This window comes from Bombus pascuorum, chromosome 9, assembly GCF_905332965.1.
Source record: "Bombus pascuorum chromosome 9, iyBomPasc1.1, whole genome shotgun sequence".
NCBI classification, from domain to species: domain Eukaryota; kingdom Metazoa; phylum Arthropoda; class Insecta; order Hymenoptera; family Apidae; genus Bombus; species Bombus pascuorum.
The window spans coordinates 5,926,835-5,941,245 of NC_083496.1; the positions used below are offsets into that span (position 1 = coordinate 5,926,835).

The 14,411-nt window shown below is 44.7% G+C and overlaps 1 protein-coding gene across 8 annotated transcripts in view; it reads left to right on the forward strand.

The window, feature by feature from the left end:
* LOC132910798 (potassium voltage-gated channel protein Shal) overlaps positions 1 to 14,411 on the forward strand; it is a 116,787-nt gene that overhangs the window by 78,562 nt on the left and 23,814 nt on the right. For 2 of the 8 annotated variants that reach the window (XM_060966814.1, XM_060966816.1), the window contains one exon: positions 11,020 to 11,314. The exons of 1 other annotated variant lie outside the window; for it this stretch is intronic. In XM_060966814.1, the coding sequence (XP_060822797.1) occupies positions 11,020 to 11,163 (144 nt within the window). In that variant the 3' untranslated portion in view covers positions 11,164 to 11,314. Of the gene's footprint in view, positions 1 to 3,647; positions 4,938 to 5,058; positions 5,143 to 6,571; positions 6,686 to 11,019; positions 11,315 to 14,411 lie in introns of those variants that run through there. 5 more of the 8 variants (XM_060966813.1, XM_060966819.1, XM_060966820.1 and 2 more) reach the window with 5 other exon arrangements.

Genomic DNA, 14,411 nt, shown 5'->3' on the forward strand with positions numbered 1-14,411 from the left:
GGTGAAATTTTCGATTCCGATTGCTACCGATCCGTGGAATCGAGCGGCCCAAACGTCGTGAGGTGCAAACGATAATCGTTTCTTTCATTTTTCCTCCTCTTCTTCTTCTTTCTTTCTTTTTCTTTTTTTTTTTTTTGCTTTTCCTTCCGAGGAGAAACAAGCAGTGGACATAACAAAGTTTAAAGAGAAGCACGAACTTTGGAGAAGCATCGAGTACCGTTTGATTTATCGAAGGGTAGGAAAGAGGCACTTTAAAAGATTAAGATTTAGAAGATTGAAGTGGAACATCGTGGATGTTGTCGAACTTTTGAAGAAGCTCTTTTTGCGAGTGAAATCAAGCTCGTGGAAAAGTATCGGTTGCACCTACTCGGTATTCAGGCCACTCGACTTCTATTTTGGGTGTTGATGTTGGTTACTGTCCCCTCCCCCCAAGTTTTGCTCCATTTAATCGTTATTGGAAATTGATTGGTCCGTTATATATGACACACACTATATATACCATATAGCTGGTTCGATTAAATATATTGTATATAATGTACGTGGATCACGTTACTTGTGTATATTTTATTAAGTCGTTCAAGGGTACGAAGCGAGAATTATCGCGCGGATGAGTTCGTCACGGAGGAGGGCCGATCCAATTCACCAATAATTTCCTACAGACATCTCACGTGTAAAATCAACCGTATTAAAATCATTTATATATCAAGAAGAAACAAACATTCCTATACTACGAAGGATCTGTCTAGTCGCAATCTCGTAATAACTTGCTGATTTACTCGTAGCAAATAAATAATTTAGCCCCTTGCAAAGAGGAGATAAATGAATCACGTTTACCGAGATGTCTGTAGAGGAAGGGTAATTGGTGAAAACCACACTATCTTTATCAACTCCCCGGTCGGTTCTTCGCGTAATTAAACAAACTAGTTTAACAAGCCGCGAACAATGGCTTTACAATGATAAATCATCGGCACTGTTCTCTTCTCGCCGGAGAAACGAGTGTCAGGCTGAAATTCGAAACCTTCTCGCGGGCACCGCGTTACATTAATCACTTTGACTGTTTCGGCCTGTTCGAGCTTTAGAGCCGCTTCGCGACGAGAAGAAAATTAATCAGAAATTAGTCGGCACAGCCTGTCAGTGCGCGTCGATTACGGCCACTGGGTACAATGATTAATCGAACGTTGTATATCGAGTGGATTCCGCGAAAGGTCCAGCGGCTGCCTTCGTAATTATTTTCAATCGGTTGTTGGCTCGTAATTATCAAGAGCCGCGCGTGCGTCCTCCCTCCTCTCGCATCCTCTCTAGTTCACATTGATGTCAGTCCCAACGTTGTTAAATTAATTATCGTTCAACAGGTAAGTCGGCCGATAGATAACGGGCTGTAAACGTCGCGACGAGACAGGCTGTCGTTTATCAATTTTTACCACCGCCATTGACATCGCGCTCTTAATTGCTCACTACAGATGAAATTATTCGAAACTAACATACACAGCGTTTCGCTACGTATTAACGCGTCATAAACTGATGATTGTTAAAAATGAGAATCGTTGTGACCCGATTGCGATTACGTAATATAGAAAGAAATATTTCTCCTTCGATTTGAAATCGGAAGTGGGTCTAATTTCGTCATTGGCAATACGATAACGTTTGGCGAAACGTTGATACTAACGAAATTCTTTCCCTTCTATGTCTAATCTAATCATCCCTTTTCGTAATCGTTGCAAAATACCACGCGGTACAATGTAAATATGTCTGTATATTTTGTAACATATACACACTGTCGGCACCTGTTGTGTGTGGTTCGTCCCGTAGAAACATACGCCCGTTTAAGGTAAGACCCAAAAAGAAAAAGAACGTCAGTTCTGTTACTTGTCTGTCTACTTTTTTTGATCGCTCCCCGATATAAAAGCCTGCTAGTTGAAGATTAGTAATATTTTTTGGGAAATGTTGTTTCATTGATCGAACTACTATTTCTTCTCGTTCTCTTGGCACTTCTCCTCTTCCACACCCTTGCGCTACTCGCATACGTTACGTACTACGCCTCTCTGTTTCTTGGATTGTTTGAATGCGAACCTCTTCACGATTTTTCAGACACGATTTCGTGCTCGACGGATTGTTCAAGCGTACCCAATTACCCCCCCCCCCACGAACCAGATTTTTATTTTCTTTTAACGAGAGTCGCTGACGAAGAGAAGAGGCGAGAGAAGAATCGGTTGTGAAATACGCCCCTTCTCTTTCGGTTGACGTTCGTCGCCGAGCGTGGCGACCGAACAATTAGCGAGCGCTCGAAGAATGCGACGTTTCGCGAGAACTGCATGGAAACCAATGGAGAATGTTGTTTCTTGTACGCCACAATGGCTCATCTCGTCCCTCGATCGACTCGAACAACGATAATTAAGATTTTCGTTCGATGACGAGTCAACCACTTCTAACGATTCTATTTTCTTTCAGTGAAAACTCGTTATCGAGTCTTTGCAAGATACTTTACTCTGACGATCGAGCTATTCGGTAATCGTTCGAAGACGACCGATTACCGAAAACAATTTGCACTTTCTGTTACCTTTCGTTTGTCGAACGCATTATTTTCAAAATATTCCGTGCCACGAATCGCGAATATAGGACAACCGATCGTATAACGCGATTCGACCGTGAACTCCGCAGATACCTCTTAAGTACTTGGAACAATATATCGGTGACTTTTTCCGCGATTTGAAATTCGAATTGCCTCGAATAACTCGTTTATACCGCGACGCGGCGCTTCGTCGATTTCTCCAGCCGCGACCGGAAACGCATCCATTAACGCGATGTCGCGGTCCGTAAATCCGGCTCGACCCAGGCAGCACGAACGCGTTGGAACGTCCGTCGATCCGGGTCGGGTCCGCAGCTGGCCGCGACGTGGACTAATTAAATTTAATTAAAGTCGACGATTAAGTCCGACTCGCTGGTTCCGCGTGCAACTTTCCCGACACCGTGGAATTAACGGCGACGAATTAGTTTTCGCGAGCCACCAGCGGGGACAGCATGATCGATGGTCGATCGTCGACCGAGGTAGGACATCGTTTAGTCGATTAGCCGATCGTAGATGAAACTCGTAACAATTGTAAGAGGAAACAACGAGACAGAACTCGCGTAGGCTTCGACGACAGAGAACACGACACGCTGTCATAGCTGGGGGAAGTTCTTTCTATAGAGTTAGTCGAATCGATTCCGATTCACTGATGATCGTGCATCAGCAGACGATGCTCGGATAGAAGCCAACCCTTTCGCCCTTCGAGCTGGAACCTTCGAAATGGCGCGTGTTCTCCCTCTGAAAACTCGTCGGTTCTTTGGAAGTTAGATGATATTAGGTTGTAAAATATATTGTAGTAGTGCTAGCCTCGGTAATCCACTTAGTAAGAGCGTACGAGAGGATATAGAAAGTAGGATGTTAACCGAAGCCGCCGAACACGTTTTTAAAGTTGGTTCTGCCTCGTAAGGATGACAAAGCCGATTCAGAATCGGGGAAACGTACAACACGTCCGATCTAACGACGATCGTTTAAAGTGTCACGACTAGAAATAACCGTAGAGGTCCATGTAGAAAACAGACTCTTTAGGGTAGGTGAGCTTAGCGTGCAACAATGTAGTGTGTGCTTGTGGTGTGGATTTCAGCAGGCGTACAGTCAGTACATCCCAGCGACAAGGGCCCAAGTATCGGGTGCCCAAGGGGGGCAGACCGGGGCTGCGATGGACGGGACTTACCTCGTCGAGGCCTCGTTCTGAGCGGCCTGACTTTCTTAGCCAGTTCTAGTAAAGCACGCTAAACTACAGATCCCAGTAAATTCGAGGCAAAGAGAAACGAAATAGAGCAGAATACTAGAGCACAGTAAATAACCAAAAACAAAACAAAAAAAAAAAGAGTAAAGAAAGATATAAAAGAACAGACGAACAAACGGATCTCGAGAACGCATAATCGCATATTAGAACAACGACGATACACGAGTAACGTTCGAATCGGTTCAGAGGCCGAACAGTCGAGAGCGTTTAGAGAAAGAAAGGTAACACGAGATTTGATACAGTTTGCAGACAGATTTCGAGTCGGTCGACACATAGAAATATAATATGCTCGAACGAGATGATTTTCAGAGGACAAATTAAACGGAGAATAGAGAAACGTTTTAACGTGATCGTTTAAGAGAAAGTAGATGAATGGACATGGAAGAAACACCAGTCGAAAACAGAAAACAAATAGAAAAATATGAAATAATCAAATAATTGACACAAGACACACACAGTGATATTATAAAATACATAGATATAAATCAATCAAATTCTATTTCCTCATTTCCGTGCCCACCCGTTCATCGACGACCGACCACACCGTGCGATCCACGTGGAACATTGGACACCTACGATGACCTCGCATCGTCCGCCCATCATCGTCATCGTCATCACGGGCGTCATCGTCTCCACTGGCCATCACCATGAAAATAATCGCCCCGTTGTCTCATCCTGCTCGCTACGAATCGGCATCTTTTTCTCTTCACATCCTCTGTGTTCATCCGCTCGTTCTCTACGATGGATAAAACAAATTTTTAACGAATACAAATATATCACGTGCGTGAACGAAAATCACCGATATAATATAACGAACGGAAAAATAAAATATATATATATGTGTGTATATATATATATATATACATATACATACGTACATACAAAAACGAACATCGAATAAACAATTCGTCCACGTGAAACCGTGCGAAATTCATAATGAATCCGATGGATCTCTCTCGCGCGCTCTCTCTCCTCTTTTTCCTCTCTTTCACGCTGGAATCTCATGGACGATAATAAATTTAAAAAAAAATATGTACATAATGATAATGATAACGAAAAAAACATGCTAACGATCCGACGATGGGAACGAATTGAAAAAAAAAAATATATCGTGATCGATGAATGTACGATGGCATTAAAAAAAAAAAAAAATCATTTGAAACAAAAAATAAAAATAAAACACATATCGCGGCGTTTTGGCGTTTTCAACGATGGCCGCTGAAAAATGTCGCACGTCCACTTTTAGAGCTTGTCTTATCAGCTCACGTCGAACGAGAGCAAGGATAGAGTGGTGCTCGTATATGAAGACCGTATACAAGTTCGGAAAAAGGTAAAGAAAACCGTGTTACCTGAAAACCGTTTTGGATACGATGATAATCGATGTACATTACATACTATGTTATATCGTTTCGTTGCTTTTGTGCGCGCGCTCTACGATCCACGCGTCCCTCGCGGACAATACGTTTCTGCTTGTATACATGGATGTAAAGTGGACATCTGTAAAAGAGAGAAAACGAATCATTCGCGGCGTATTAGGGTTTTGTGTGTTTTTTAAAGAGAGAAAGAGAGAAAGAGAGAGAGAGAGAGAGAGAAAAAGACAAAGGAAGTAATAGTAAAGATATATGAGATTTATACGAAATACGAGATGTAGCTTAGGATATTCAGTCTTCTTCCATGATAGCCGTTGTATTAATGTTCCGCGAAAGATTTTATTCTCTCAGAATTGAACGAAATCTAGTTTGAAATACGGAAGCCAACGTCGTTTCAAGGGATAAAATATCCCTTAGATTTCACGAGCATCGTATCGTATACAAGCACGCGTTTTATACGCTGCAACGAACGCGTGGGATCGCGCGCGCGTACAATCTTCCATGATGTTTATCAAATGTGTATAAGATCTCTCTCTCTCTATATACATATATATATATATATATATATACTATTGTGTGGCCGTTGGGAGAATATGAGGCAGCTTTTCTTGTCCTTCGACGGAAGGATCAGGACGAAGGACACACGAAGGCCTCCCCATGCATCCCCTTGGTGGTCGAGAATTATTTCGTGTCGCGTGGCTGATCCCTGGATTGGCTTCTGGGTGTCTGCTTTCCCCGAGAAACATCTTCTCCTACGCTTCTTTCCGTCGCAACACTTTTCCCTCTTTCTCTCTTTCCTATATATCTCTTCCGTACGTCGAATCGTATACGTTTCGAACGTCGATGTTTAGTTTTCTATTTCAATCGCGAACTCCTTTAGTTTCTCTACTCACAGTTTTCTTTTCCTCTTTCGTTATCGATCGACTCTCCATCTTTTCGTTGTTTCCACGAACCTCCGACTTTTTTTCGTTTCCACACGTTCGTCTCTACGAGCGTTTTTACTTTTCCTTTCTTTCGCGATCGTTCTACAGACGAAAACCTTCTGGCATGGTGCCTACTCGAACCCACCGTGTTGCGGCTGACTCTTGATCTGGCTTCTGATTTATGCATCTCTCTGGCGATCCAGCTACGCTTCTTCGCTTCCCTCGTTGGTCCCACATCTGTCTGCATCCAAATAGAACTCGTGTATTCGTGCTCATCCGGTTTATCCACCCTTTCCGCCCACTCCAAGTACCCTCTCTACCCGTTGTCGCTTAAAATCCGCTGCTAGCTCCAGTTTCTTTTACTTTAGCGAGCTTCCTATCGCGGCTAGGTTGCCAGGAATTATATCGCCACGGAACACGCAGGAGAGAGCGGGGCAAATATACCTTATACCGCCTGTTTTTATAGTATCCTGTCGCTTAAACAACCGAAGCGAGTAGGGAACGTTCACCGGCAAAGAGGAATCCGGAAGACGGATCAGGCTAAACTCGGGGAAGATCATATATGGCTCCAGCGAAGCAGGTTTACGCGCTTTTTACGCCGCATGCTTTTCTTTCGGTCACGTCCGCTATTCGCTCGTTCTTCCTTTGTTCGCAGCCTGTGTTCGGTCCGTAGTCCCACGCTTTCAGGCCTCTCAGAGGGATGAAAAAACACGCAGGTTGCGACAAAGGGTTCGTGACGAAGACGCGCGAGATATATACGTCGCTTCCTTTCGTCCGCCAAGTGTCACTGTGACGTTTCGCAGAAACGACGGCTGTCCGTCTTTATTGGAGAAATATCGTGAATTGTTGTTCGTCAAATGGAAGAAAATAATATCGATACGATACGAAGCGGGTTTCATATGTCTCACGATTACATACAGGTTGATTTAACTCTGCCACGGTGTTCAGACTTCGACGGCCTAATTTTCTCAATTAAGAAAGAAAAAAGAAAGAGACTCGTGTTCTCGTAATGTTTCGACAACGGTTTCTTTTTTTCATATTTTCCATGCTTTTAAAAATCTTTTAACCATAGAAAATATAATTAGACCGAGAAAGATCCGCTGGGCGTAGCAGAGTAGATGTACGAAAGTAATTTAAATTTAACTTTGTAACGACAACTTTGAATCGTTTTATATTTCATCGCCTTTACGTTTTCATCGACTTTCGCCACATCTTATATTCAACGAGCGTTCCGTTTTCGTCTCAAAATTTTTACCGGTTCCGAAGCCTTTAAGTCGCGTGATTTATTTTACGATCGAGCTCTCTTTAAAGTTTCCGCTGTGCGTACAGCGACTAATGGCTTCAGCCAGCTTTAATAAGCGAGCCGTCTCATCCGTGCCTCGTAGTAACCGATGATTAATGTACCCGGCCACAGGGAAGACGTCGGGCGAAATCACGCCCTTCTAATGCGTTTTCCTTGTATTGTGCTAATGCCACGCGACCCTGCGCAAACGTGCGCATCTCGTGTGCGTCGACGTATCACGAACTCTAGATTTTCGCTATCCCGGTAGCTCCTTTGTGACGAGAAATTCGTCGAGAATTTCGTTCGTGCCTCGACGGCTTAAAATTTAATTACCCTTTGCCATTATCTTCTTACATCTTCATTTCTATCTTCTATACTTTAAAAGTAACTGTATAGCTCTTAAAATATCGCACAATATCATTATCTTTGAAAATATCATCGGAGGATTCTCATTTACAAGACACGAATTTTCACTGCCTTAGATGCCTCTCATATTTACTTTTTATCCATATCCCGTTGAGTTTTTACAGTCGTATCATATCGTATCGATCTTATTATTCAACCGCAGAAAATTCAGCGATAGAAACAAAGCGACGCGTCTGCTTGGCGGTTGCGAGACTGCGAGAGCTCGCTCGCAACATCGGCCTAGCCAACGCGATCAATCGCGACAAACCTGGTCCGCCGTAACAGAAATAACGCGTGCACGTGCCACCGAAAGAGAATAACACGCGTGTCTCGTGCGTCACAGGCGAAACGAAGCAACGTGACCCTCTGTTAAAGCTCGTACACGCGAGGAACTCGTGTTTATCTTACTATCGACAGATTTGCCTATCGTTCTCTGCCTCTGCGTTCTTCTGTTCTTTGCGTTTTCGTGTTTCGAATCAGTTTTTACGCGTGTCATCGCTGAAACGTGTTCGAGATATCAATCGTCACAGTAACTTATTGATCTTTCTTTACGATCAACGACACTGTTCGATGTGTCTGACGGTCATTCTCAGATATTAAATTCGGCCGAGTCAGGTTGTTAATGTGAACGTCGTTAGCGTAACAGGAAGCATTACGCGATACTTTGCACAGTATGAAGTGGTTCGCATAAAGTTTGCGTCACGCGATATCAAATAGAAATTGCCAACTATCGTTAGCGTGACCTATCTCGCTTTGATGTTACGGTATAATTCTCTAACTTAGCTTTACAGCTCCGTTTGATCAGTGTCTGAAACGTAATTTAATAATATCGGCGAACTAACCGACGTGGATTCTCCTCGCGTGAACGAGCCTTAAATTCAGGCTGCTCCGTTGCAGCCGCGTCGCAGGCGGCGCTTAGACAGGAAGAACGAACATCTCGGACAGGCCGGTTGAAAAGGATTAACGACGCTTGTCGAACGACGTCGTAGGAAGACGTGAACCAGCACGAACGTGCGACGATGAGAACGAACCGCATTGCGGCGTACCGATGTAGTCGGCGAATTTTCCCCGGGAAATCCGACGGTGTCTGCATGCGGCCGTCAATGAGGACGCGTCGACTTGCCTTTTTTCCGCTTCTGTCCCCGTTTTTTTATTTACGAACAGCTTGCGAGAGAACCTTGTCTATTGGATCGTAGGCTTCTATAGGACTTTCATATCGTCGATGAATACATCAAAGAAGTTTCCTTTTATTATTTCTTAACCTAGCGCTACTATCGGAGGCCGATGATGATGGATTCTATGGTTCCTGGATCGAACGCGTTTTTAAATTAACTATACAAGACGTACAAGGTTGAGAAACGAAGATATACTAAGAGGCTAGGGACCATAAACGAATTCATCGTTGTAAAGGACCGACGATTAATCGCCTTTTTTCTCGATTCGAGAAATCGATTCGAACGCGTACTCTGAAGGCGCTTGACTCGAGAAACTCGTTACGACGAGTAAGAGATGTGAGAAACAAAGCGAGCCAAACCGAAAGCTTCGCCGATAAACAGATCCGCTTATTGTTTTCGCACACGCCCGAAAAATATTGAGCAGACTACCGAGCGCTGTGACGAAGCTTCGACGTATGTATCACATCCTCAGAGCAAATTTGAATGCACCTGTATGCAATGCACCGTATCGTTGATGCGTTTCTGTTTGACGTCAAAACTGATAAAGCAACGATTATTCTTCCAAATCGTCCTTCACGATCTGTAATTCTTTGAAACTAAAAAAAGAAGAAAAAAAAAAAAGGAAGAAGAAACGATAAAAATGTCAGAAAATACACTGCGCACGTGAGTAGATTTGGAGAAAGTATGAGTATTCGTACGAATTGAAGGAGGATTCGTTGCGAAAACAGAAAACGCGTCGTTCCAATGAACACCGGCGTTGAAACGAATCAAAATCACAAACGTATTGCAATTAATGGCTTGTCGAAAGGATCTTTCTTATTGCACCTGGCATGTTTCTTTATGAATCGATCGTTCCACCCTTTTATCTCCATAGCAGCGCACATTCTTTCACACACGGATACTATCTGTTTCCGTTCACCCAGTTTAATTGTAAACGTTTCTTGTTCTTATTGCTATTGTTGTATCACTGTTACCGTTTCCTTTGTTTCGATATACATAATACGTATTATACATATTCTGATTGTTGTTTTTGTTGAAACTGTATCTCTGTGTCGGTAGCACCAAGTTGTTCCGCTTTTTCGATCTCTCATTCTTATGGTGGTTTTCATGTTTCTCACTGTATCTTCTTTTCGCATGAACTTTCTGTTTCTCTCTGAATTGCATTTGCACGTGGCCCGCGTGCCTCTTTCATTCTACCCCCTTCCTCTCGACATCTCTCTTCGCTCGTTCGTACGCGATCTTTAGCCTCGCGATACTCTATACACAACTGGATATCGACCTTCGTGGTGTCGTGGAACTTCGCCTTCTTTTTTTTATCTTTTTCTTTTTTTTTTTTTTTTTTGTCCGCGAATTCTTGAACGTTCTAACGATTCTTTGCCATGTTTTTCAAGAATGTAGTTCGCGATGAAAAAGAGATCCATCGCTCGAAATTCAATCGATGCCACGAGGCGTAACGTCACGCGAGATCGCATCTCTCTCACATTCCATTTCATCCGAAAACTATCTGCCAGAGGTAGCTTGTTCGGTCTCGAGAGATTTAGAGATTGAGAACTCTTGCGTTCTTGTGTCGAAGTCTAAAGAGAAAACGGAAGGGATCACTGTACTCGAGGAGCTTGAGACAATAACGCAGACAGGAAGTGTACAAGCGGATAAACGTCGTTGAAAAAGAGAGAAAGAGAGAAGGAGAGGGGGTGGGAGAGGGAGGAAACGTAGAAAGTAGTGTTAACACGCCTTTACGATTATATTTTCGATTATAAATAGTTACTCTAGAAACGTAGAAAGAGAAAAGACGGTGGAGTGAACGAGAGCGAGAAAGGAAGCGTGCTTGAAACGAATGATCGAAAGGGAGAGAATGTAGGAGAGAGTAAAGAATTGGTACGGAACAAATGAAAGGAAATGAATGTGAAAGACACGAGAGATTCGCCGAGAGTCTGGCGAAGAAAGGATGGAGAAAATGAGAGTGAGAGCGAGTGAAAAAGGGGGCAAGCAAGAAGACACGTAGATGGACGAAGAATCTAAATTGAAACATATTCGAAATACGAATTGTTCCAGGACCTAAAGAAGCGCGGTTCCCACACCTGTGACATGCAGGCCCTACAGCCACTTCCGGTCCCAACCACCACCACCACCAACACCGCGCCTGCCATGACTACTTCCGGTGGACAGCCACCGCTTCCGGTATCGGAGACCGCTTGAGTCGATCACCGAGACCAATCACGATCACCATATCCGCTATTATGAACAAAAAAGAAAAAAAAAACAATAATAATATCACCTTTAACAAACACCATCACCGTCCTCCTCTTCTACTCGATGAAAGAACAATGGCCGACTGGCCGGAAGAACGGTGAGCCTGCATTCACGATCTTTTAATCGACGGGTGCTTTTGCCGCCTCGTGATCAGCCGGAAGTAGTCCGCGACATCTTAATAGGATGTTCGAGTCTTCCGGCACCGTGGCACGGAATTTCAAGAATTTGAACGACGCGAGACAACATTCAATTTCAGGACTACTTCCGGCGGTCCGCGTCTTCGTCAACGACTTCTCTTAACCATTACGTTATTTGCAGCTGACGATCGACAGATAGTTACCGGAAATAGCCTGACATAGTTTTGTTCTTCGTGTTTGTACAACGACGTAAAGGTATTCGTCTCTCGGCGGCTACTTTCCATGTCTCTATTCTCACTTAATCGAAATATTCTTCGTCCGTTGAGAAAAGAGGAGAAAAAAAAGGAGAGAGAGAAAGCGAGAGAATGAGAAAACATCGTCCTCTGGGTAGCGTCTAGCGCATTTAGGCCGAGTATTTATCGTTAGTTGCAGATCTCTATTTCCCGTTCTGTTTGCATGTGCCGCAGCGAGGAAGCAGGTGGTGCGTCGCGACGCAAGTCAGCCGCGTTACCTCCGGTCCTCGGAATCGATCTCGTATTCGAGGTTCGTCTGGCTGCTGGCAGGCTTAGCGTCGCGGCTTTAGGATTTAGCGAGGCTCGCCCTCTTAAATCTACCGCCCCTCCTCGACGTTGATCAAGCTTTATCGCTCTACCCAGCCTAGAGAGCTTACCGTTCGTTCACGAAGACGCATCGAGGCTCGCTCTTATCATCGAAGAAACATCGAGATCGAGGTGCCTGACTTTCGAAGAGAAGGCTGGTTGAGAACGAGGAAATTGAAATAGATTGTTTAAATCTATCAAACTACGCGCAGTTCCTGATTTCGGACGCTAGCAAAGAGATGGATCCACGTTAAATAGACACGAGTGGGAATTTTAGAAGCTAGCTTCGTGATTCACCACGTATCGAAGAACGAAAGTACGTTTGCAATGGACTAGCGGACTTCCGGTTCGCTCACGAGGGCTTTGTAGACGACCGTGAGTCAACATTAGCGCAGCTTTCGTCAGGATGTTCTGAAAACGGCACAAAGCAGCTTTGAAAGCGGTCGCTAGCTGCGAGTTTTGCCGTTCATTTCGAAGATGAAACGCCTGGTCACGTTTATTCAGAGATCAAAACAGCGGGGTCGGAGGTTGCCAGGCTTGCACCACCTTCGACAGTCAAACATCCACACCTGGTCGGTTACGAAATTGGATTTATCTTACATCTGTCTGTAGCCTTTGAGCTACGAAAATCTACGTAGATCGATTTTTAGCCAATCGGAGTCAAACTAAATCAAACTGCCGCCTATTATTTTCCTTAAACGCTTACCGATTACTCGATTACACCCATCTCTTCTACCGATCCTCAAATTCTCGTCGATCCATGAAAATTTCCACTCGTCTAGCATGGAAATTCGCCAGCCGAGATTTATCGGTCGGGAACGAGGCTTCTCGCTTGCCAGGGTATACCGGCGAGCCTCTCGACTTTTCGTTTAATCGCGTTTACAGCGTAATTCGGGTTGGCCGATAAGCCGTGATTCGACCCGGTTTCCGGTTCGAGCCGGCTGCGAAGTGGATGAATCGGCCAATGATCGATCAGGCAGAGCGCGTTACTCGAATATCGCCGGTTAGAGAGTTCGAGCGGTCGGTTGAAGAGCGACGAGCACGCTGAAGGTGGCCCTGATCTCCGAAACGAGGTCGAAGGCAAATTTGCACAAGAGAAAAGCCCTACCCTCCGCTCCTTCCCATGCATTCCTACGGTTTCCTCATCCTTGTTCGAATCGCGAAAGCCTTCCAAACGCTACACGACTTACGCCGTGTCTCGCGTCGTTTGTTTGCCGACCGTGTTTCTTTGCACAGCGGGGCGCTATGCTGTGTCGTGGCGATGGGGGCTGCAACGAGGCCTTTGTCAAGGGTTTACGATTCATGCGGTGTTGCGGTAGTTGAACGCCGATTGCAAAGGCAAACACAGAGACAGACCACGCGAGATAGGCATTTCCTCGGTCTGAGTAAAATGCCTGTCGACCTCCTGGCAACTTGGAGGATCCTCGAAATGCTTGAACGTTTTAATTAGGAAGAATCTTGAGATCGTAGCGGTGGACAGGTGGCCGTGTTATTCACCCTTGCTGCAACACTTGTTTACCCTTCTCGGGCTAGTTTCTCCCGCTACTCGAAATCTATATTTCACGGGCTTGATAATCGGGTATTATCTTATCTAAGCGTGGAGTCGTGTAAAGACTGGCCCAACACTGGCCATTATTCTTTCAACGTGATCGAGCGAATCGTGTAACGACCGTAGTTACCTTCAATCATGCGAAATTGTTCGATCGTCGTTTATTAAAGCGCGAGGTAGCTAAATATTAAATAACATGCAGCGTCGTTCGAAGCAACCAACGAACTCTACGCGAGTTCTTCTTTAGCTTTCAGGCCGAGCACTCGGAGGTAGACAGGCGCCAGGAATTCAGCTTCAGATATCGATCAGGTTGGCGGGAGACACCGACCGCCGGTCGAGTGTGTTATTTCCATCGGTGGCTTTTTCTTTCGCGCGGATAAGTTGGTCGTCAGCGGCACGAGCGCTTTCGCGAGAGACGAAAGGTTTCACTTACAGTCGGGGACACTCTCGAGTCCACCAGCCGCTCTCCTTTTTCGTGCTCTACACACTGCACACGAGGGTGGCGGGGTGGGGCGGGATCCGTTTTGCCAGGCCTGTTCTTAGCCCAACAATCGGTTCTTCTTCGTTCGCACGGGCTTTTCTTCTTCCTTTTTCTCCGAGGCGCCGTGACCGAGTTTCAAAGGAGGCCTAGTTCCCGCGCGCGCCAACTTCTCTGGCTTCCTGAAACGTCGCGAACAATAAGCTCGAACCAACGACCGGGTAACGGATGCGAGACACGCGCCTACTCGTCATTTTTTTCCTATTTTCTTTTTCCTTTGTTTCTTTTTTTTTTGTCCCTTTTTTCTGCTTCTTCCTTTTAACGCTGCAAATGAAATTTTTATCGCGTGTTTTTTCTAGCCTTTGACGATTCGAATTTTTGACGTCCGAAGCTTGGGATTTTTGAAAATTCGTTATTGTTTATAAATGAAT